Here is a 21,346-nt window from a genome sequence, read left to right as displayed (position 1 = left end):
AAACATGGAGCAAAATAAAGAGAAAATACGGCATATTTTACAGTACTACTACGATAAAGGCAAAAATGCATCTCAAGCCGCCAATAAAATTTGTGCAGTGTATGTACCCGATACAGTTTCCATTTCCACCGCACAACGATGGTTTCAACGTTTTCGTTCTGGTGTAAAGGTGGTCTAAGATGCGCAACGCTCCGGAAGGCCGGTCGTCGAAAATTGCGATAAAATCGCTTAATTGGTCGAAAGAGACCGGCATAGTAGCAGCCGTAGCATCGGTCAAGAGCTGGGCATGAGTCATCAAAAAAAAATTGTATGAWCAATTGAAAATTCAATAAAAATACCGCAAGACTTTTTTGACAATCAATATATTCGAATAGAAGTAACGATGTATTATATGCAAAAAATCGATTATTTGAGATTCACAAGTGGATATAACCCCTTAATTAAGTTTTATGAAAAACTCTTCTCCATACCATTAATTACTAACAGAAATATGAAGTATAATTAAGCGGGAAATCAAAAAGATATTTGGTAAAGATATTAAAAAGAAAAAAGGAAAGCTTCAAATTAGCAAAAAATATATTGATTTTAAACATTTAAGATACGGCACAACCCTAGTGTACAAATGATAAGTTTGCAGCTCATATAACCGCATTAGTTTTAAGCAGGTGACAACACTTGTCACAACATAAGGCAATTTCGAGAATAGCTGGCGCTAAAAATAATCACAAAACCGTAAAAGCATAAGGGGAGTCAAGCAAATATTACAGCAAGTCATTATGAACGCATAGTCCACATATTTGTTTATAGTCAAAGAAAGCATAGAAAAAAAGAAAGAAGCGCATAAAGAGGCAGAGGTAAGTTGTGGACACGTCTACTGGAGCAATGGATTTTGTACCGGTAAAGAATGAACTGTTAGCTAATACCCACATATGTGCGTACAAATGTAATCGCCATATTATCTCATGAATGGGAGAAACATATACAGCCACAGATAATATAGCTGGTAAGTTGTCTAAACACGAATACTAGATAACGAATCTATGCAAATAAAGGTAACGTTCGTATTAAACGACCGACTTACGCGCTTTAAGCATCGAAGATTACTCTACTTATATTGATGGGCCATTTGAAGTGCTAAGTCACGGTCAGGCCATTGAAATGCTGACTTGTCTGCACTGGACGTATACGCAATGGCTAATCGAAATGAGCGCACAGAATCACTGTTTACGGTTATCATTGCAGATGCATTCGTCACGTGACGAGATTGCTTAATATGCAATTTTGTGCAAACCGCAATGCTGCTATAGCATTTAGAGGTAGGTTTCATATTTGTATGGTAAATATATATATATGGTGATAGGGTCACATAATATATAACCGGTTTGAGATTGACATGTATTTACTTACATATATATATTCCAAATTTTAATTGAACTGTCCTACAACATTCCGCACTTCCGCTGAACTACTTAAATACGAATAATTACTAGGTTCATTTAAGCTAAAGCTCTAAACATAATAATAACTACAAAAAATTTCACATATGCATCATAGCTCAATATCCTCTTTTGTTATTAGTATGGTATGGAAATCCTATATATAACTTTTACTGACGATGATCTGAGCTACAATCAGATGCTAATTATTAGTATCTAAAGGGTAGCTAGAAATTTCAAATTTAATGGAGAATGTTTATCATCTTTCGAAAGTACAGTCTCTGCCATTTCTCTTTTGAAGATTATCTCTTTCAAATTCTGGCCGCGACTACGTCTCTGATGGTCCATCCATTTAGTCCAATTTTCGATGACTCGTACGAACATTTCGACTGGTAACTGGCGAATGGCTCGCGTGATGTTTTGCTCCAAGAGCTGAATCGAAGCGGAATTGTCCGCATAGACTTTAGATTCTACATATTCCCACACAAAACGTAAAATTAACTGCTCCTTCAAGTGTTCTCTTAATAAATTGATGCGACGCGTGAAAAGTGTCGCCGTCTTGTTGAAACCAAATGCCGCCGAGATCACGAACATTAAATAGTCGATTATCATGGCGCGATAACGGTCACTTACGTTCTCACCGAAATCATTTTGAAGAAAAATGGACCGATGATTCCACAGGCTCACAGACCTGGATGAAATTTCTTTTCATACTGCTCTTGGGGAAAGTCGAGCGGTTTCAGGTCTTGCACAAGTTGTATGCTTTTTATTTAAGTTCTCGATGTAACGATGCATGGTCTTCGTGGACACTATCAGCTATTAACAATGCAGCAATTTCCGAATATATTGAAGCGATAACTTCCAGGGGTGATCCAAGTTGCTTTCTCCCAAAATAAATCCTCAGAGTTAGTGCTTTTTCGAGCGCAAATATTGACCCAACAGCTTAAAATTAATTGATGATTGATTTTAAAAAAGATATTTAAACAAAAAACAATTTCATTTTTCTTCCAGCTACTTGGAAATTTGACAATATGCTGCTGCAACTTCAAAGAAACAGTTATACGTTGAGAGCAATGCTCTTCATAACCATCACCTTGCTTTCACTGCTCAGTCCAACGAAGGTTGCTGGCGGCAGTATACCATCGACGCATAAAAACCCAGCACAACAACAACAAATAGCCGCACAACAACAAGTACATATGCAACAACAACATCCGCTACAACATCAACAACAACAACAACAAGTGGCAGAAATCCATCACAACATGAATCAACAGAACACCAACGCACAGCTGCGATCACACGAGCAACCGGAACAAATGTTGTCAACACTATCACAACTATCAACAATAACAACAAGTGGCAGCAACAATCCAGTCAATCATGAGTACAGCATGAAAGACGTTGGCGTAGATGAGGAGCTGAATGAGCCATATCAATATTTGACTGACTTGAAGGTAGAACCACGTTTGACCACTGGCAATAGCTTGCCATGGAATCCATATGTGACAACCAATTCGCCATTTACACATATGCCGGGAATGTTGACTAATTTGCCTTACAACCCTTATGGCGCAATTGGTGGTGGTGGCGCATTACCACCATTGGTGACACCACGACTGATGCCGTTCTTCAGCTACCCACAGCCAGTTTTCATACCGTTTCCGATGTATTTCGCACCCACAGAATTACTCTATTCGGGTTATGCCGGCCCTAGTGGTAATGAAATCGAAGAACCAATGCCCCGTGCAGCTAATGATCACAGAGCGCAATCCGCACATTTCGACACCGCACCGCCCACTGGCTCCAGTGCAGCTACCGCTCGCAATTCACAAATCTACTTCATGCGTTTCGCTCCAATGCCTTATATGCTCATGCCGGGTCTGAGCTTTGCATCGGCACAATCTAACCTGCCCGCTTTCCAACCGTATACGGTACCTGCTATTAGTCCGGTTTTGAATATCCCACTGAATTTCGTAGCGAATGGTAAACCCACAAATATTTATCAAATAGGTGGCACCCCAAATGATTTTCAAAGCTCCGCTAACTTTAATAACATTAATCCGTTCGGCATGCGCCCTCCGTCACCGTTATCTTCAGCGTTTGCTTTTGTCGGCACACATAGACCGACGGCTGCGAATATTGCGAGCAGTTATTCGACAAATGACGCGTTTGGCCCATCGACATCACCACAGTCTGCTTTGCAGGCGCTTCAGCAGGACTCTAAAATGACGCTACTAAAGCGTCCCTTCCTTTTCAATGGACGTCCGGATGAGATCTACACACTGCCGAACAATTTTAATTCACTCTACCCGAACTCGGCATATTACTAGGAACAGAAGCGTTAAGTGCAGCATTGGAACTGATTTTTAAAAGTATTATGAGCGAATTTAGAGAAACTAAAAGACTATATTTTAATAAAATGATCAAGTGTTTCTAAATATTAACTTTTATTTATAAAGTTGGAAAGTTGTTATTTATATTGAAGGTAATAAAAAACTGTTTTAGATATTAATGATCGAAGCAACGATTTTCTCCTCCCGCAAAACCGATGCGAGAGATGTAAACCGTTATTTACCGAGCGTCGAAATGTTGAATTTTCGAGAGATTCTAACTTTTGGAACAAGTTTCTAATATAGGCCAAAGTGCTAAAAAGTACTGTTGTAATATGCGAATCTATTAACTTTTTATCAGCTCTACCCCAAAAAAATAAAAAAAAATAAAAAAAAGTTTGGGTTAAAGACTTTGAAAATGCATAGCATTAGCATTCAAATATCTAGTTTTAGAATTTACTCAATTGTCCGATTACTCTAAACCAACCTTTGTATATATCACACGAAGCTTTACCATTAATTTTTAGAGACTATATGTACATATATATTTAAAAATAATCTTGCCAGTCAATTTTACCTGAATTTTTCTGCAAGTTCTAAATTTTTATGTCGAAACTAAACTGGAAGAAGCTCTATGTTATAAATAATAAATAAATGATTCACCCTATAATCGAAAAAGAAGATTGAACTGTTACTAAAACCCAAGTAACGAGATGGAAATCTTCTCAAAAGGAGGTTCAACTGTTTAACTACCATATAATGCTACTATGTTGAGCAATTATTTCATTTATGTTAATGGATGATTTATTCTCAGTTTAATTTGCCATTTTATAATTTTATAATAAATAGAACTACTCCGGAATAAAGTTTGCAGATTGTGCAAATTTATTACTAAAATAAAAGTTCCCTTCAATAATATTCGGTGGAAATAATCGCCCCGCTGAGTCGGATCTGTTTTGCTAGTGGTAATGATCATTCTCAGAAGGTGAGAATGCTCACCAAAGACGCTATTGCTGGTGTGAAGCAGAAGTCCCGAAGTAATCCATCCGCCATTGTGCGCACTGTAGCCATCCACTTTACGAGGGATTTTGCGGAAGGATCTCGTGTAATAATTGAAGCCAAATGACTCTTAAGAGCGTCGTATGTACGATAAATGGACTCAAAATGAGATGGCCTGTGATTTCTATTTTCCCAAGATTTTTTATCAATGCTTTTTTAATCAATGATGCAACTCACTTCTGATTGAAAAACAAAATTATCGCATTTGTAGTGATGATAATCCTGTCATTCTTGAGACACCGTTACATCCTCAAAAAGTCACTGTGTGGTGTGCTAATGAAGAGAGAGTTGGTTCATATCATTTTTTCAACAATGCAGCCGATCATAATGCTTCAGTCAATGGGGAAAGCTAAAGACACATTATTAATAACTTTTCGTGCTTGAATTGGAGGTTGTTGATTTCAACCCTCTTTGGATCCTACAATACGGCGCAACAATTCGTACAGTCAACGAAACAATCAAATGATTGAAGTCGACCTTTTATGGACGCATTTTTTTGTGGGGCTATAACGGTTGATTATTTAAAGGTGCTTTTTTGCCTAGCCTTTTTAGACAGATCACGAGTGAGTCGTGTAAAAAGGTCATGCTATTTTTATTGAGCATTGTTTGGCATTTCATCATAAAAGGACTCACGCTTGAACAATGTTTAAAAATCGCTAAACTTTATTACGAAAATGCACGTCTTTTGAAAAGTTCCAAGATGATCCGAAGTTTTAGCGCCAATTTTCGTTTAGTGATGGAGCCTATTTCAGGCTCAATGGATATATAAGCAAGTAATATTGCCACATTTGTGAAGAAGGGTATTATGAAACGATTCAAGAGCTTCCATTTTATCCAGAAGAAAAGGCGGTTTCTTATGGTTTTTGGGCCGTTGGAATCATCGGTCCATATTTCTTCAAAAATAATGCCGGTGAGAACGTAACCGTCAATGGTGACCATTATCGCACCATGATAACTGATTATTTGAAGCCTAAAATTGAAGCTCGTGATCTTGGTGACATTTGGTTTCAACAAGACGGCTCCACTTTCAACACATCGCATCAATCAATGGTTTTATTGAGTGAACACTTCGTTGCGCAGATAAATTCACGTTTTGAGCCAGTCGAATGACCACCAAGATCGTGTGATATCACATCATTAGACTTTTTACTGCAAAGTCTAAAGTTTATGCGGACAATCCCGCTTCAATTCAGGCCTTAGGACAAAAGGAAGTACAATCTGAGCCGCAGTCAGCATTTGAAAGAGATAATTTTCAAGAAATAAATATCACGAAATGTTCCTTTGAATGATAATAAACATTCCCCCTATAAATTTGATTTGTAAAGTAGGGAACCTCGAAATGAATCACCCTTCATGAAGTCGTTTGTCTAGAAAGCATACAACTAGACAAAGAGTATCAAGCTTGAAAAAACGAACACATTCGTTTTCTTCAGCAATATTTCTCTAGCGAATCTTTATACATGAGATTGAATTCATAACACTCAGATTTCTGTGTAGAGATGCATAAATGTTTATCATTATCGAAACATACAAAGTAGATTCCTAGATATTCATTAATATAATTATTTCTATAGGAGAAAAAAATTATTATCTAACATTATTATAAGCACCTATTGCAGCCTAAACATCACGAAAAAATTAACAGAAGAAAGTTAAATATTTGCAAAAACGCATAAAAAAAAGTTTATCCACCCACCACGATTTCTGGCAAGCATTCGATGGCTTCCAGCCAATTTATTGTTGACGCCCTTTGAATAACAATTTGCTGTACCGTTGCATACAGCTACAGAGCGGCTCATACATGGTGCGCATGGCCAGGCAGGTGTAAAGTCACGCCAAAATTGATCATAAAATTAATTGCGCTTGACCGTAGCATTGGAGCACACGTGAATTGCGGTAAATAAAATTGAATTGCAAATAGTAATTACAATTGTAATGAATACATCAATAGCAAGGATACAATAAAGACACGCTTAAAAGAAAGAAAGATACCAACGCATGTGAGGCGCTAAAACTGAGTGCAAATTTCCATCAATATCACCAAAACAAGGAGTAAGATGAACTGCCAACGGAGCTCACTCCTACTGCTACTGCTTCTTGTATTGCTTTGCGTTTGCGCGGAGTGCGATGGCAAAAAGTGGCGATCGCACATTAAAAAGAAGAGCAATGCACCCAAAATATCAGCCACCTTCCGCACAGGTAAGTTAAAATCGACAAATCTTTTTTACTCTACTCATAAATAACCCTTCTCTCTCATATTTAGTGCCACCGAAACGCAAGTCAACGCCGAAACATCACGCAGCGTCACATAAACGCAACCCAAAAATGAACTACTATCATCCGTTGCCCTCAAAGTGGCCCACCCATATGTCAAGCCCATTGCCATCGAACTACTATTTGGCCTCGTCGTATTATCCTCGCTGGCGTGCCTACCACACATCACCGTCGAAGTCGGCACTAAAGAAAATTGATTTGACGCCACCATTTAAGCCGCTGCCCTTTGGTGGCTACTCAATGCCACTGCGGCGCTCCGATGATTTTGCTGTTTCGGATAGCAGCAGCGATGCTTTGCCGCCCTCCACTTTGGTGGACATGAGTGCCTTCAATGCTGCAATGAATGATGGTTTCTTCGATACTGACTTAACACATTCTACCACAAATGGTGAGTTTATGCCACCAGAAATATCGTTAGGCGGCTGGACACCGGTGGAGTACAAGTCATTTTTGGCAGATGCCGATTTCAGTCTCTGGAACGAGCAGTTGGGTCTGAATCGTCGACTCGATATGGATGAACTTATGTACAGCAATCCTTATGAAATGCATTTTATTTGATTACAGTTATTTAAAATATTAAAATCTTCACCTATGACGTCTTAAATAATTTATCCTTAAAATACTATCCTTAGTATTATTTAAACAATAACATAATTTTTTTAAAATAAAAACCAAAATAATGTTCTTTTATGAAGTTATATTTAAGTACAAATGTGTTTCTTGCTGCTTTAATCAAAGTATTAGATGATTAATCCGATTTTATTTTTGCATTAAAGTTACTCGCGGACTCGTACTAATCAATCCTCAAACTAATCATCATCATTTCCGGTATCTTCCATCTGCTCCTGTTTTTTGCTCGAGTTTCTGTATAAATTTTGTCATTTATTGACTTATCAGTAACTCCGTGCTGATACATAGCATACTTGTAGGCGTATTAAAATTTCCACCTTCATTGTATAGACATACTACTGTGGGCAAAAAATAGTAAGACATTGTAATTTAAATTTCGAGCGAAAGCCTATTCCTCGAAAAATCATTGTTCCTAGGTTGGTATGACTGTCAATGATATCTGCGTCAAATGTCATATCAAAATAATCATTAGTGTTTAGTATACGCTTGTCTTACTGAAATAGATAAAGTGAATTCGGCGATTTTTTCAATGAGTGAAATTATTCAATGCAAGAAGTTACATTAAATTTTGTGCGCGGTATTAAATTACTGCCGCTGAAACATTAAGAATGTCGGAAGATGCTTTCGGTGGTAAATTTTCGTGGCGAGCAAATGTTTTTGATTGATATTAATTATTCAAAGAGGGTGAGAACGAGTTGATGACGGACCAAGTCCAGGAGTGTCATCTACATCTGCTGACGATTAATGCCTGAAAAATAAAGGAATTGTTGCTTGAGAATCGACAGTTAACAGTCAAAGATCGTACTGACTTCGTTGAAATATCGGAAGGATCAATGACAATTATTTCGAAAGATCATTTGGGCCTAAGAAATGTAATGCACGATTGGTTCCAAAATCACTCAATTTTTTTGGAAAAAAGCGTCGCGTGAACGTCTCTGAAACAATACTTTCCAACTACCAGGATGTCATGAAACGTATTATGACTGGCGATGAGTTTTGGATCTATGCTCAATCGGCTGAATATTGTTACAAGGAGAGCCGAAGCCGACAAAACCATGTCAAAAATCAGGGATATGTTGACAGTTTTCTTCGATAAAATCAAGCATGTGGCATTTTCTTCTCATTATCTTTTTGGAATGCGTTTAATAGAATAATGCTTTAATTCATGACGTATTGAACAGAAGAGCAGAGAGAATTTTACTGTATAGTTGCTGCCTGGCCTAGGAAATTTTAATAATTTCGACTCGTTGTTGGATCGTATAAATCGGTCCCTAAAAAAAACCGTTAATATTGCTTCGAATCTCATTCCCAACTAACGCCAAAAGCGCATTGGACCTAATGATGGTCTGAGTGCGCCCGTATGTTGCGCCGTACCCTTTTCAATCAACCAACCAACATACACCAAAAAAAGTCTTAAGACCTACTTTACCAATCAGATGGTGATATTCTATCATAAAATAATAATGTGAAAGCAGTTATCCCTCCATGCATTTCCAATTTCAGGGTATTTACAATATATAATTAATTTTCTAGAAACAGACGATATTCTTTAATACATAATTTTTTTTTAATGATATGACATTTCTATAAATATATTATGATATAAGAAGTAGTTAAATATAATATGACTTCTCAGTAACTTCATAAATATGATTACAGCAACTCATACTTCTCATATTGTGTGAGTGGGCGACGTAAAGCCTCATGCCCGAGTGTCAAACATACTGGACTGTCTCTGTACACACCCTGTGCCTCTAGAACCGCATGCGGCGCACAACGCCAAGGATCCGCCGTATTCACTTGCCACTTAAACAAACGAGCACTTAACTCCTCGAAAACGCGCTCATATTTGGATTTACCGAATAAATTGTAGCGCTCCAAGGGATCCGCTTTAATGTCGTACAACTCCCATTCCGGTCTTTCGTAATAGGATAGCAGCGTCTTATACCATGGATATGATTGCTTGGCGATCGTCGCGTTTAAAAGATGCTGAAAGGAGGGCGATGTGTATAGATCTTGATCGATGGGGAAGTATGACCAAAAGTTTAAATTGTGTATTAGTTTATAACGGCGCGTGCGTATCATGCGCATTGGATAGGTCATTGTGACCTCATGGAAATTCTGACTACCAAATACTGCATCACTTTCAACCGGTTGCGGTTCTTTGTAAAGTATTGGCAATAACGATTTCGTAGCATCATCCTTGGTCGTATTTGCCGTGGGTGTATAATAGTGGAAAGCATCCAGCACTGTATTGAAGACATCCAGTAGACTAGACATAGCGCCAGTGGTCTCATGACGGCGCGCCTGGGCGGTTGGCGAAGCAATAATCATTGGTTCACGCACGCCATGCTCGTAAAAATTCGTACGTCCACCTGGGAATGGTGGTCCGTTATCTGAGGTGTAAATAACTAACGTATTTGCGTCAAATCCATGCGCTGCAAGCTCTTTCAGCACGACGCCCACACCTTGATCCAAGCGCGATGTGGTCATATACTGCGCAGCCAGCTCCTGACGCACCACATCTGTGTCCGGCAAATGTGGCGGCACTTCCAAGTTGCGCCAATCATAGTAAATCGGTTTCCAATCGGGTATAATGCCCATACCCTCCTCACCGGAACCCCAACGCTCACAGAACTCGCCATATTGCGGCGTTATATGTCCACAACGATGTGGATCGTGAAAGCCGACAAGCAAGAAGAACGGACGCGCCTCCGCGCTCGCCTTAGCAAAGAAATCACGCGCGTAATGTCTAATTCTCGTTATGTTGCGTCCAATTTGATTGATTGAATGCTGCTCCTCGGTCTGCTCAAAGTCAAATTGGAAATTAGCGCTAGCGCCAACATGTTTCTTACCAATGATGCCGCTAAGTATCCGTCCCTGGGACTTTTCGCGCAGCACATTCGGCAGCGATGTGGTGCCGGGCAACACATTGAAGTTATGCACGCCCTGGTGCAGTCCATACATGCCGCTACTGTGACTCGCCTGACCGGTTAAGAGTTGTGCGCGGCTGGGCGAACAGCTGCTCACCGAGGTGAAAGCATTATTGAACAGCAAGCCGCGCTCAGCCAATGCGTCCAGATTCGGTGTCTGACAGAACTTGTTTAAGTAAGCGCCCGACTCGAAACCTGCGTCATCCGCTAGCAGTATTAAAACATTCTTTATTTCATCATTCGACTTCGCGCTTACACTTAGCATCTGGCACGAGGCGTTGATAAGCGCCAACAATGTGATTACACGCCGAGTGGTCAGCGACATTTTGCATACGTAATCGCCCGGTTGTTTTGTTTATTTTAGTTGTTGCACTTTGTTGTTGAATAAATATAATTGATTTCTAGTTTTGTAAGTGAAAATTTCAGCAATTTTATAAAATTTAATTACAAATTTAATAGCAACAACTATTGTAGAGCGACACTCGCCATCTGCAACAAGAGTCGCCGGCTTACTGACTCAAGTCCATTTATCCAGCTATGACTTAAACCCGAGATTCATACATTTACACATACATGTGTGCTTGCTTGGATATTAGTGCAGTGGGGTCACGTTTCGTATCTCGTTTGCTCTACTATTCATAGCTGGAGTCAATCTCCAGCTGCGTCAGTTAAACGAAAAGGCATACAATGCCAAGCTGAATGAATGAAAAGCGGTTTTGAGAAAGAGAATGTATTACAGTGCGACGAGTACCATAAGTTATTAGTCAAATATGTTTTTTTTTTTTATGTAATAACGCAATATGTCATTTTATTGAAATATTTATAATATTATTTTTTATTTTTCTTTTTTGAATTATTTTATATTGATTCTATTTCATTAAAGCAGAAATTTTCAAGATATCAAGAGCGAGAAAAATCTGTTCTGTTTTTAGAAGATTAAGAGTATGTAGCCATGTATAGACTTTCGGTTTTAGACCAAGTATCCTCTGGTTCGACAACAACCACCAATGAAAAGAAGAAAAAAGCCTTGGGAAAATTTTTTTTTCTAACAAATGCAATCAAAAGTAAAACAAAAGCTTATTCCACCATAGTAAAAAGTCAAAAGCAAGCCCATAAATCTCAATTTTTAATAAGTACAAGGTGCGTTCCAAAGTAAAAAGGACTTTTTGAATCAGCGCGCCCTGGTGGCGCCATCTATATGTCGACTAGTGCGTTAGAATTTTCCATCTTTATCGATTGCCGATAGCAACAGTGAGAATCTTTCAATCGTAAAGTTAACTTGCAAATTATCCACTAATAAATAATATTATATATAATTGTCTTTCAACGCCTTTTCAGCGCGCTTTAAAATGTGTCACATAAAATTTTAGAAATATTTTTTACTCTCATGGCCCACTGTCTTATTACAAAGCGTTTGCTGACTAATTTTGGCGATTGTGCGTTTTAACTTAAAAGTTGTAGCTTGCTTTCAAGCAAAGAAGGTAGAAAGTTAAAAACAAAAACACAAAAGATACAATGAAATATACAACCCATTGTCTTGCTAGCTGATAAATTGAAACTTAACCCTTCATTGCATGAAATTTTAAAAAATCAAATTAAATTATATTGTTATATATATTATATTATATATATATATATATATAAGCTATTCATCGAATATAGTAAAAATTGTGGTGTTATAATATAATAATTTCACGTATTGTAGTATAATATATATTATTATATTATATAATAGGTAAATCTATTTTTTCAATGAGGTTTTAGTCAATTAACTCAATGGATATAAGACTACATGATGAACTGTCTATGTAAATATAAATAAGAACGTATGTCTATAGAGGTTCTTAGAGGTATTTTATCACCTAACTATTATTCTAACCAAAATCATCCAAAATCATTAACGGAATTTAAAAAAGAGCACCATAACAAAGCTCAGAATTCATTTTTTGATTGTATGGCTTTCAGCAGAAATTAGAATAATTACACTTGACTTTAGAAAAGTGCCACCAATGTACATATATTAAAAAAAATCGGTTTGAAAATTTCCATCAAACTATAAAAACCTGTTGTCTCCAAACTATTAATTAATTTTAGTGGTTGGCCATCGTCTAGCACAATAATGGCTGTGTAAGCAGCACACATTTTTAGTTGCAATTCAAAATCCACGTGATATTCGTACCGAACTCACACTACATATATGTATACCTACATACTTATGTATTTCGTTGCCGTCATTTGACAATTCCAATATTTGCAATGTCTGCAACAATATTGCGCCGGTTTGTCACTCGGCTTTTGATGCAGCGCTTCAAGAACGCAACGAAGCAAAGTGATTCATCGTTAGTCAGTTGATAGAGAATGTAATATAACATTTCGGCCACATTTTTAACAAGTCTTGTGTAATGAAGTAAACGATTTCATCATCAATTTACACATACTTTATCCCCAGACAAACCGAATAGTGCAAATTTTCTCATTCTCCATATGTATTTGAGCATATACAGGCAGCTGCCAAAACAAGAATATTCGTATCGATATTTTACGAAGATAAAGCTTTGAATTTCTCAAGTTAAACAATTTAAAAAATTTAAAAGCGTGAAGCGCAAAGATTTCGCACAGCAACACGAGTACGCCAAATCCGCTGTACAAAGGTAGCAAGTCAATATTCCAATTCGCACTTTCGCACGCTCAGTAGAGAGCAACACTTTGGCAGTGTTGCTATGAGAATACATTTCAGTGTGTGTCTGGCATATACAAGTATTTGTGCTGGTATTAAGTAGTGGGAAATTGAGTAAATAATGTATGAACAGTTAGAAACAATCATTACTTAATGTTGCCACAGTGGTAAAAAATAGAAATAAAAGTACTTTCTTTAGTAATCACCTTAACAAAAATATATATATATATTTTTTTTTTTCATTTTAATATATATTTATTTCAACGGATAAAATGTATATTTTTTTTTTATTTTACATAAAATTCGCTTAATTCTGCAACAATTACACTTAGTGTAACAGTTTTGCTTAAATTATATGGACATATGTATATATGTATATTGCCAAAATCCACCTATTTGCGAAAATTATAATACTTTTGGAAAAATTAAATTTAACTGGCAGCACTGAAAATATTCCATAAGGTGCCAAGGTCAAGAAATTAAAGCTTATCCAGCTTTAAATTTTTTGTGGTTATCCTTGTTGGTTGTTCATTACAGTATGCCCTTAGCCTTTACAAAGGAATAACTGTAGGTTACCGAAAATAAATATCAGGCAATCAACTCTCCGGTATCGATATACTACATACCACAAACATACATTGTAATTGGATAGTAAAGTGCAAACTTCACAGTAATTTAGTGTGTCTGCTCAAACAATGACATTGCTAATTCAAGTCGTGTACTTTTGTAATCAGAGAATATTTGAAGAGCTGCATATGATAGCTCTACTTAAGCTACAAAAGCTATATGATGTAATACCGTAAGCATAAAAGAAATTGGGATTTAATACTGATCTACTTTTATCATTAATAAATTTTATATAGAAGGCAAATCCCGAAAATATTGACATTTCGGATTCGAGAGCTGCATTTTCCTTAGTCGGTATTATCTAAGCTTACATTTCTCATATAATTTTTTCTGTGTCTTAGAACTTAATCAAAAGTGTTAATAACTTGAAAAGTTGAACTTCCATAACTCGAACTCTTGAATTAGCAATAGAAGTCAAAATTTTCATAACACGAAATCTCTCTAACTGGAAGAGTTTTTGTGCATTATGATGATTCAAGTTAGGGTATTTCAACTCTAAATCATATTTAAATTTAAATAATTTTCTTTAGAGCCGAAAACCGAACCTAAATTAGCAACCCACTAAATAGAAAATTATCTATGAAGACTTATGATGTGTTTCTCCCCTTGAAAGAGATCTAAAAGACTTATGAAAAGGCTTTTTCTTGATATTTGTGTCAAAATCATGACGTGTTTCTTTCATATGTACTAATTTACATGACAGTTCAAAGTAGAATTTATAGCATGAACTGATTTAATATGATTTCAAACAATAATTGTAGATATTTGTCATGGTTCCAAGATAAACTAAATTATCTAAAACTTCAAATTTGACTCTAAACTAAGGTTTGTGAGCTTAACTTTAAATGCGCTTACTATTTATTTGAATAAAGACGATTTTTAATATTTGAAAATTTTCCAAAATGTCGAAATATAACAAATATTTGAATTAAAAGTTTTTCCAGACAGCAATGCTTGTCTCAAAACCAGCTTAAAACTATTTCTTATTCAGGAAGTACGTTTTTAGAATTGACAAGTAAAAATTTCATTTGCCTGGCACACGATGCGCCGATATTTATTATATTTATTTATGCACTTATATGCATGTAAATATGTATATAAGTTTTCATACACAAGCCTTTGCTTTAACGAGAGCGCGTCTACCGACTCTCACATATTGTCTTTACTCATTGCGACCTTAATCACAAACACACGCACACATTCTAAGTACAAACATGCCTCAGCTGCCTTCAGCCCCACCACTTTGTTGTCTATGGCATAGCGATACCCAGTGACGACAGCAAACCCACTTTCATATTCACGCGCAATATTCGGATTTCGGAATTCGTATTTCACTATCACCAGCCATTGGCGGCGAGTACGTTCCCAGCAATATCTTAGTATCATATTTACGTTCAAAGTGTTCAAATCGCAAAAGTCAAATCATTCGCAAGCTCGCTCGCTCGCTCGCTTATTACAACAATAAAAAATCGTTCAACCTCAAGCAACGTGGATCAATCAAAAATAAATGCTAAATATCGAAATAAATAAATAAAAAAAAAATACAAAAAACCAAACGCGAAGCTAAGTTCGTACAAAGGTGCCGACAACTGCAGTGTCGATTGCAGTAAAAGAATAAGTTTGTTTTCGTGGAATATTCGGATCAGCTGTGCTGTGCATTTGCTGAGTTCGTCTAATATTATATCGAATAAAAGCGCAACCGTTTCCAAAGTGAAATTCTTAAAATTAATCCAATCGACCGCTATAGCAATAAATGCTAAATAATAAATCTCATGTCCACACAGCGTCACAAAGCGCTCTGAATTGCGTAAAATAATTCATGTGATCTTAATGCTCGAATATCACAATTAAAGTGTTTGACTGCAAAGATTTGTAGTGTTTATTTTAACAATTTTTGTGTGTGGCCATAATTACCACACCCCGCGTTGTCTTTAAGCATATATACCAAGTGAGTCTCTAGTGATAAATCGAAAGTCTCAATGGCATCACCGGCCTGTGAACATCGCTACAAGGATTTCATTTTCATAAGTTATTAGATTTTCTCTTTATACCCATTTATAAAAACAACAACAAAACTCTCAATATATATTGAGAGCCTAGTTACAAGTGATATCAATTGAAACGTATTTTAAACTCTGCGATAGATGCATTTTAATGTCAAATTTAGTTTGTGCTAAAGCAAGTATCTCAGCTAAAAAATACCTAGATGCATAATAGCTACAAATCAAGCTCGTAACAATATTCTGTGCACCGAAATTGAGTGTTAAGCCCACTGTCTCACACACATCCATACACGAAAGTGAAAAGCATTAACAGCGCATAATTGTAGCATACTTTTTGGCTGCAAACATTATAGACGCGCCTACAAACACACCTACAACACGACACACTTGCGTATGTAAAAAAGTTAACGGCACTTACCGTGAACTTGTCATTTGATTACAACAACCACACACACACGTAAAGTTTTGTTAAACAACTGCAGCCCACAGTTCGATTGGGTTCCGCTGTAACGGTAATTCACATCTACGTTAGTGCTATGCACCATTCGCGTTCGGTGGCGCAACTAAAACAACAACAACACCGTACTTGGCAGCGCGACTATCGCGCCTACATTCGTATGTGTGCATACTATCGGCATCGTTCCGTAGTAGGCTTAACCGGCGGCATCGGCGGCGGTACGTACACGCCCACCCACACACCCACCATTCAAACGCATACGCAATATTTTATGTTGAACATTCAAAAGCATCTGCTAAAGCGTATGAACATTTATTGGCGCAATATAGCGGAAATTATTCACAAAGTGAATACGATCAATAAGTTTAAGTTCGACAAGTTTAGTAAGAAGAAAAATTCGCGTATGCTACACGGTGTAATGGGTTTACGTGTGACGTCATCAATGATGCGACATTGCATCATGATGCTCGGTAAGTAGATATACGCTCATACATACATATATAGATATGGATTTACATAAGTCACCCAAATTGAACTTGACTCTCTTGTCGAACATATGTTTATGTGTATTCGATGTTGCCATATCTTTAAAAAAATTATTATTTCACAAAATAACTTTTTGGCATTATTTTCTTTAATTATGTAAGGTTTACTAGTGATTACTTCAAAAACTATTTAATAACAACTTGAAAAATAAATACTGAGGTAAAATAATCTGAAACTGATCTCGATTGTATGTATATGCAATGCATGATGCAATCTCTGTATTTTTGTCTACAGCAATTTCGCATCCTTGACCTACATACATGTATTTAACTGAGAAATTTGGCAACTGAGCCAGTTCTCTCATCTTCAAGTTTTTAACAAACAAATAGCGATTTTAGAATTGGAAGAACGCCAAGAAATGTATGAATATGTAAACATTGAAAAATAATAACAATTCTTTGAATCGTTATCTTCATTTGAAGCTTTCACAAAGAATTGAAAAATGCGGTTGAAAATTTTTTTTTTTTTCAAAATTCAAAATTACGTATTTAATAAGAAATTCAACATATTATATTTAAAATTGTTGCATACTATATATATATATATGTAGGTTAGGTTAATCAGTCAGTTTTGGTCCTTTGAATTTTAACAGAACCTGTGACCTCACTGATGATACCTCTTCAAGTGACTACTATCGTAGGGCCGCCACGAGTACACAAAATATTTTGCATTGTTTCCCTATTCCTTGCTCTTGACATTTCCTGTAGTATTTTTATTCTCTGCCAGCCCCATTCTAAAGGCATGTGCCACCATTAGATTTAGCACTAGTTCAAGGGCCGCCGTTGGAGTTCTTAGAGTTCCCCTTATGCATATGATTGTCCTTACATGTATATAAGACATTGCCTTTCTTACTCTTTCATCCACGTTCTGCTTACACAGAAGTTTGCTGTCCAGGACGACCCAAAGTATTTGGTACGAAGTGAGAGAGAATTGTGTTCTTTTTATCGAAAGCAACCTCCATGGGGGATAACAAGCAGATATGTTTTTTCTGGATTCAACCCTAGATAGATCCCTAGATAAGCATTTTCCCGTTACTAAGATGGCGATGTTGACTGCCCATTCCACTATCTATGGACTTTGCTGTCTAATTCCTTTAACAGTTTATTTATCATGTCCATAGGAACGGAGATAGCACTCCACCTTGCGAAATGACTCTAAAAAGACTTCCTTTGTCATTTTAGAGTCGTTCCATTTTGCTCTTATTCTTCTTAAGGTAAAGAGCCTTCTGTCCCAGCGTTGTACTGTAGGTTCTATTGACTCGATACTATTCAAGATTCAATAGAAACATTATCATATGCTCCAGCGATGTCCAGGAAAACTTCAAGGACTTATTCTATTTTATATTCTAAAGCTCTTTCGATATTAAATTCTACCGTATTGGGTGCAAACTCTACAAAACTGTCTTTAGTGTATGCGAATTATCCTTCAAGATTGCCTCTAAACTCTTTCGGGTAAGTTGGGTTGTTTCTACCTCCCTTCGGTATGTGAACTAACCTACTACTCTCTTCAAGAGGGTAGCCCAAAGCTGAACTTTAAGCACAGCCTATAGCCACAGCTCTGATAGACAAAGCGAATTTTGCAACTTGACTTCCATATTCGTTCTATAGCAAATTACTCTTAACTCGAACTATTCATAAAATCTCAACGATACTGAAAAAATCAAAAACACACCCTTTCACGTATTTTAAAACAAATCGTAATTATCGCCTTCAAACTGTGCTCTTGAAACAACATGCGAATGTTTAATTAAATTTCTCCTCATAATAATTTTATAAGCTACGGCTGGGATGGTCTTCGGAGCCTTCAGTGAATTTTAACTTTTTCGGTTTCGGTATATTTTTAAAGCGTCATTCGCTAGATTAATAGAAAATTTATTCATAAACCCGTCTTGTCAATAGTAAAGCGTTTGATGATAATGGAGTATTCAGGTACGTTGTCTATCATCTCTTGGGGGCCTCTGCTCGACGTCGTTTTTGCAAAATATTCAGATCTTGTGATATGAATATAACATGAAGACGCTTCGCTCTCAAAACATTAGTCAAGAGATTGCTTGATCTCTCTGATATCGAAACGACGATTTTCGATCATTTTCTTTAACATTTTCGATGTTCTCATTATTAACAGAGATGGGTGGATAACTGGCAGGAGTCAAGTATAAGATTCTAACTTTCTGCTTGTATATGTTTGCAATTTGCAACAGTTGAAACAGAGCTTTGCTTTTTTTTTATTAATTTTATACTTCTGGGTTAGTTTTTTCCCTTTCAAATAATTAAATAAGCTTTCACAATAAATAAGCTCATATATACAGATGTATTTGTTATTACGACTTAATTATAAATTTATTCACATTTTGCTCACTTTTTATCAAATTATATCTCACACCTACATATAATTATATTTAATTATACTATGTGTATGTAAATTGACGTGTATTTCTAGCTTCATTTCATGCTTCGAATGCGTGGCTACTAAGCTTTTTGTAATACTTTTACAATTATATACACACATACATACATTTGTGTTTATAAAAACTCTTATCTAGTGCTCAACAATATATTTACTATATACAAACATACCTATATACATATATTTAATGGTACTTATATATGCAATCGTATATACTTTTGATCAAATGGAAACGGCTGTGCTGATAAAGATCTCAAATTTTTTGTAACAATCATACAATATTTAAAAAGACTCTTATCTGTTTACAAAGCTTTTGTTGTTTCAAAGGCAAACATTAATTTAGAAGGCATATTTTATATACATATGTATGTATGAGTTTCGTATGCTCATAAATTAGCGTACTGACTTGGCAAAAACTGAATGTCATATAAAGGTTATATGGTAATTAGACTCTATGTCTATCACCACAAACATGGTAATTTTTTTAATTAACAAAATTTTGTTTTTAATTTCTTATTTCACGTACAGTGTTCACTGTTTAACTGCAACTAATCGCATACAAATTTTAATGGTAGCCTTCAATGAACCACTCTTCGGTTTCTGTAGAGCTTAGGTTGCTCAACGTCAGCTTACACAACGTCAGCTTTGAGGGGATACCAAGTACAGATAAAGCGGATAGTAGATTTTCCAGCTCTAAACCCACACTGATAAGGTCCAATCAGTTTCTTGATATCAAGGAGGCTTATATCCTCAAAAAATTTGTGCGTGAACGCAAAAAAAGGATTTACCAGCCCTTTTTGATTCCCAATTTCTCTGCTCGATAACTTTGAACGCAAGTAAATGCGACAATAAAGTTAGAGAGTTAAAATAAAGACAAAAGAATAATTTGTTACTTCATTGTATTAGCTTTAGTCTAATGGATCCCAGCTCTATTAGTTTTTTAGATTATGCCAGTATATGCCGAATTATTCCAGTCGTTTCCCATCTCTATTAGATTATGTTAGTTTATAAAATTTATACCAGTTGTTTGTTCGATTCGACACTGTTCAAGTTATGACGGCTTGATTGGCAGCTATATGCTTTAGTGATCTGATCTGATCAATTTGTGCGGAGGTTGTACAGTTGTCTTGTACAATAGTTTATATGTATATTCATGAAGATATCTCGTTAAATTCAAAAGATTTCAATACAAGGACTTGAGTGTGGTCGATTAATTAGTATGTGATCGATTAATTGGTATGTGGTCGATTAATTAGTATGACAGTTATATGATATAGTAGTCCGATAAACGCCGATTCTGGCAAATGAGCAACTTCTGGAGATGGAAAAGACATATACAAATTTTCTGCTCGATATTTCGGAAACTGATGACTACTTTGCGTATATACAGACAAATAGACAGACGGAAAGGCATCATACTTGTCATGCTGACCATACATTCTATAAAAGTAAACCGACTGTATCCTCTGAAGAGTAAAAATTTATATAAAAACAAGTAAGGAAGGGCTAAGTTCGGGTGTCACCAAACATTTTATACTTTCGCATGATAAAGTGATAATCGAGATTTCAGGCGTGGTTGTGAACCGATTTCACCCGTATTTGGTACATGTCATCAGGCTGTTGAGAAAATATTATATACCGAATTTTATTGAAATCGGTCGACTACTTCCTGAGATATGGTGTTTGGTCCATAAGTGGGCGACGCCACATCCATTTTCAATTTTTAAAAAAAGCCTGGATGCAGCTTCCTTCTGACATTTCTTGCGTAAAATTTAGTGTTTCTGACGTTTTTTGTTAGTCGGTTAACGCACTTTTAGTCATTTTCAACATAACCTTTATATGGAAGGTGGGTGTGGTTATTATCCGATTTCTTCCATTTTTTAACTGTATATGGAAATGCCTAAAAGAAACGACTCTATACAGTAGGGTTGACATGGCTATGGTAGTTTTCGAGATATGTACAAA

At 36.3% G+C, this 21,346-nt stretch overlaps 3 protein-coding genes across 3 annotated transcripts in view; 2 read left to right on the top strand and 1 right to left on the bottom strand.

The window, feature by feature from the left end:
• Positions 1 to 3,795, top strand: part of LOC108966154 — a 7,534-nt gene extending 3,739 nt beyond the window's left edge. Inside the window, exon 2 of the mRNA XM_018928918.1 lies at positions 2,448 to 3,795. Coding sequence (XP_018784463.1) covers positions 2,468 to 3,769 — 1,302 coding nt within the window. The 5' untranslated portion in view covers positions 2,448 to 2,467 and the 3' untranslated portion in view covers positions 3,770 to 3,795. The remainder of the gene's footprint in view (positions 1 to 2,447) is intronic.
• A 3,090-nt stretch (positions 3,796 to 6,885) lies between these two features.
• LOC108966249 lies at positions 6,886 to 7,660 on the top strand. Its single transcript, XM_018929005.1, has 2 exons — positions 6,886 to 7,027; positions 7,092 to 7,660. Exons 1-2 carry the CDS (start codon positions 6,886 to 6,888, stop codon positions 7,658 to 7,660), a joined length of 711 nt encoding a protein of 236 aa, XP_018784550.1.
• Positions 7,661 to 9,285: 1,625 nt separating this feature from the next.
• On the bottom strand, positions 9,286 to 11,163 carry LOC108965912 (N-sulphoglucosamine sulphohydrolase). Its single transcript, XM_018928594.1, has one exon. The coding sequence runs from the start codon at positions 10,988 to 10,990 to the stop codon at positions 9,386 to 9,388; it is 1,605 nt and encodes a 534-aa protein (XP_018784139.1). The 5' UTR covers positions 10,991 to 11,163; the 3' UTR covers positions 9,286 to 9,385.
• Positions 11,164 to 21,346: the final 10,183 nt, after the last annotated feature.

The sequence above is a fragment of the Bactrocera latifrons genome, unplaced genomic scaffold, assembly GCF_001853355.1.
Source record: "Bactrocera latifrons isolate USDA-ARS-PBARC rearing strain unplaced genomic scaffold, ASM185335v1 scaffold_10, whole genome shotgun sequence".
NCBI classification, from domain to species: domain Eukaryota; kingdom Metazoa; phylum Arthropoda; class Insecta; order Diptera; family Tephritidae; genus Bactrocera; species Bactrocera latifrons.
This window is presented reverse-complemented; position numbering and strand designations above follow the sequence as displayed.

Bases quoted from the DNA above. Each gene is read 5' to 3' on its own strand.
- LOC108966249 (XM_018929005.1), top strand. From the start codon at position 6,886: ATGAACTGCCAACGGAGCTCACTCCTACTGCTACTGCTTCTTGTATTG. The intron at 7,028-7,091 runs GTAAGTTAAAAT...TCTCATATTTAG, and splicing joins ATCAGCCACCTTCCGCACAG to TGCCACCGAAACGCAAGTCA.
- LOC108965912 (XM_018928594.1), bottom strand. From the start codon at position 10,990: ATGTCGCTGACCACTCGGCGTGTAATCACATTGTTGGCGCTTATCAAC.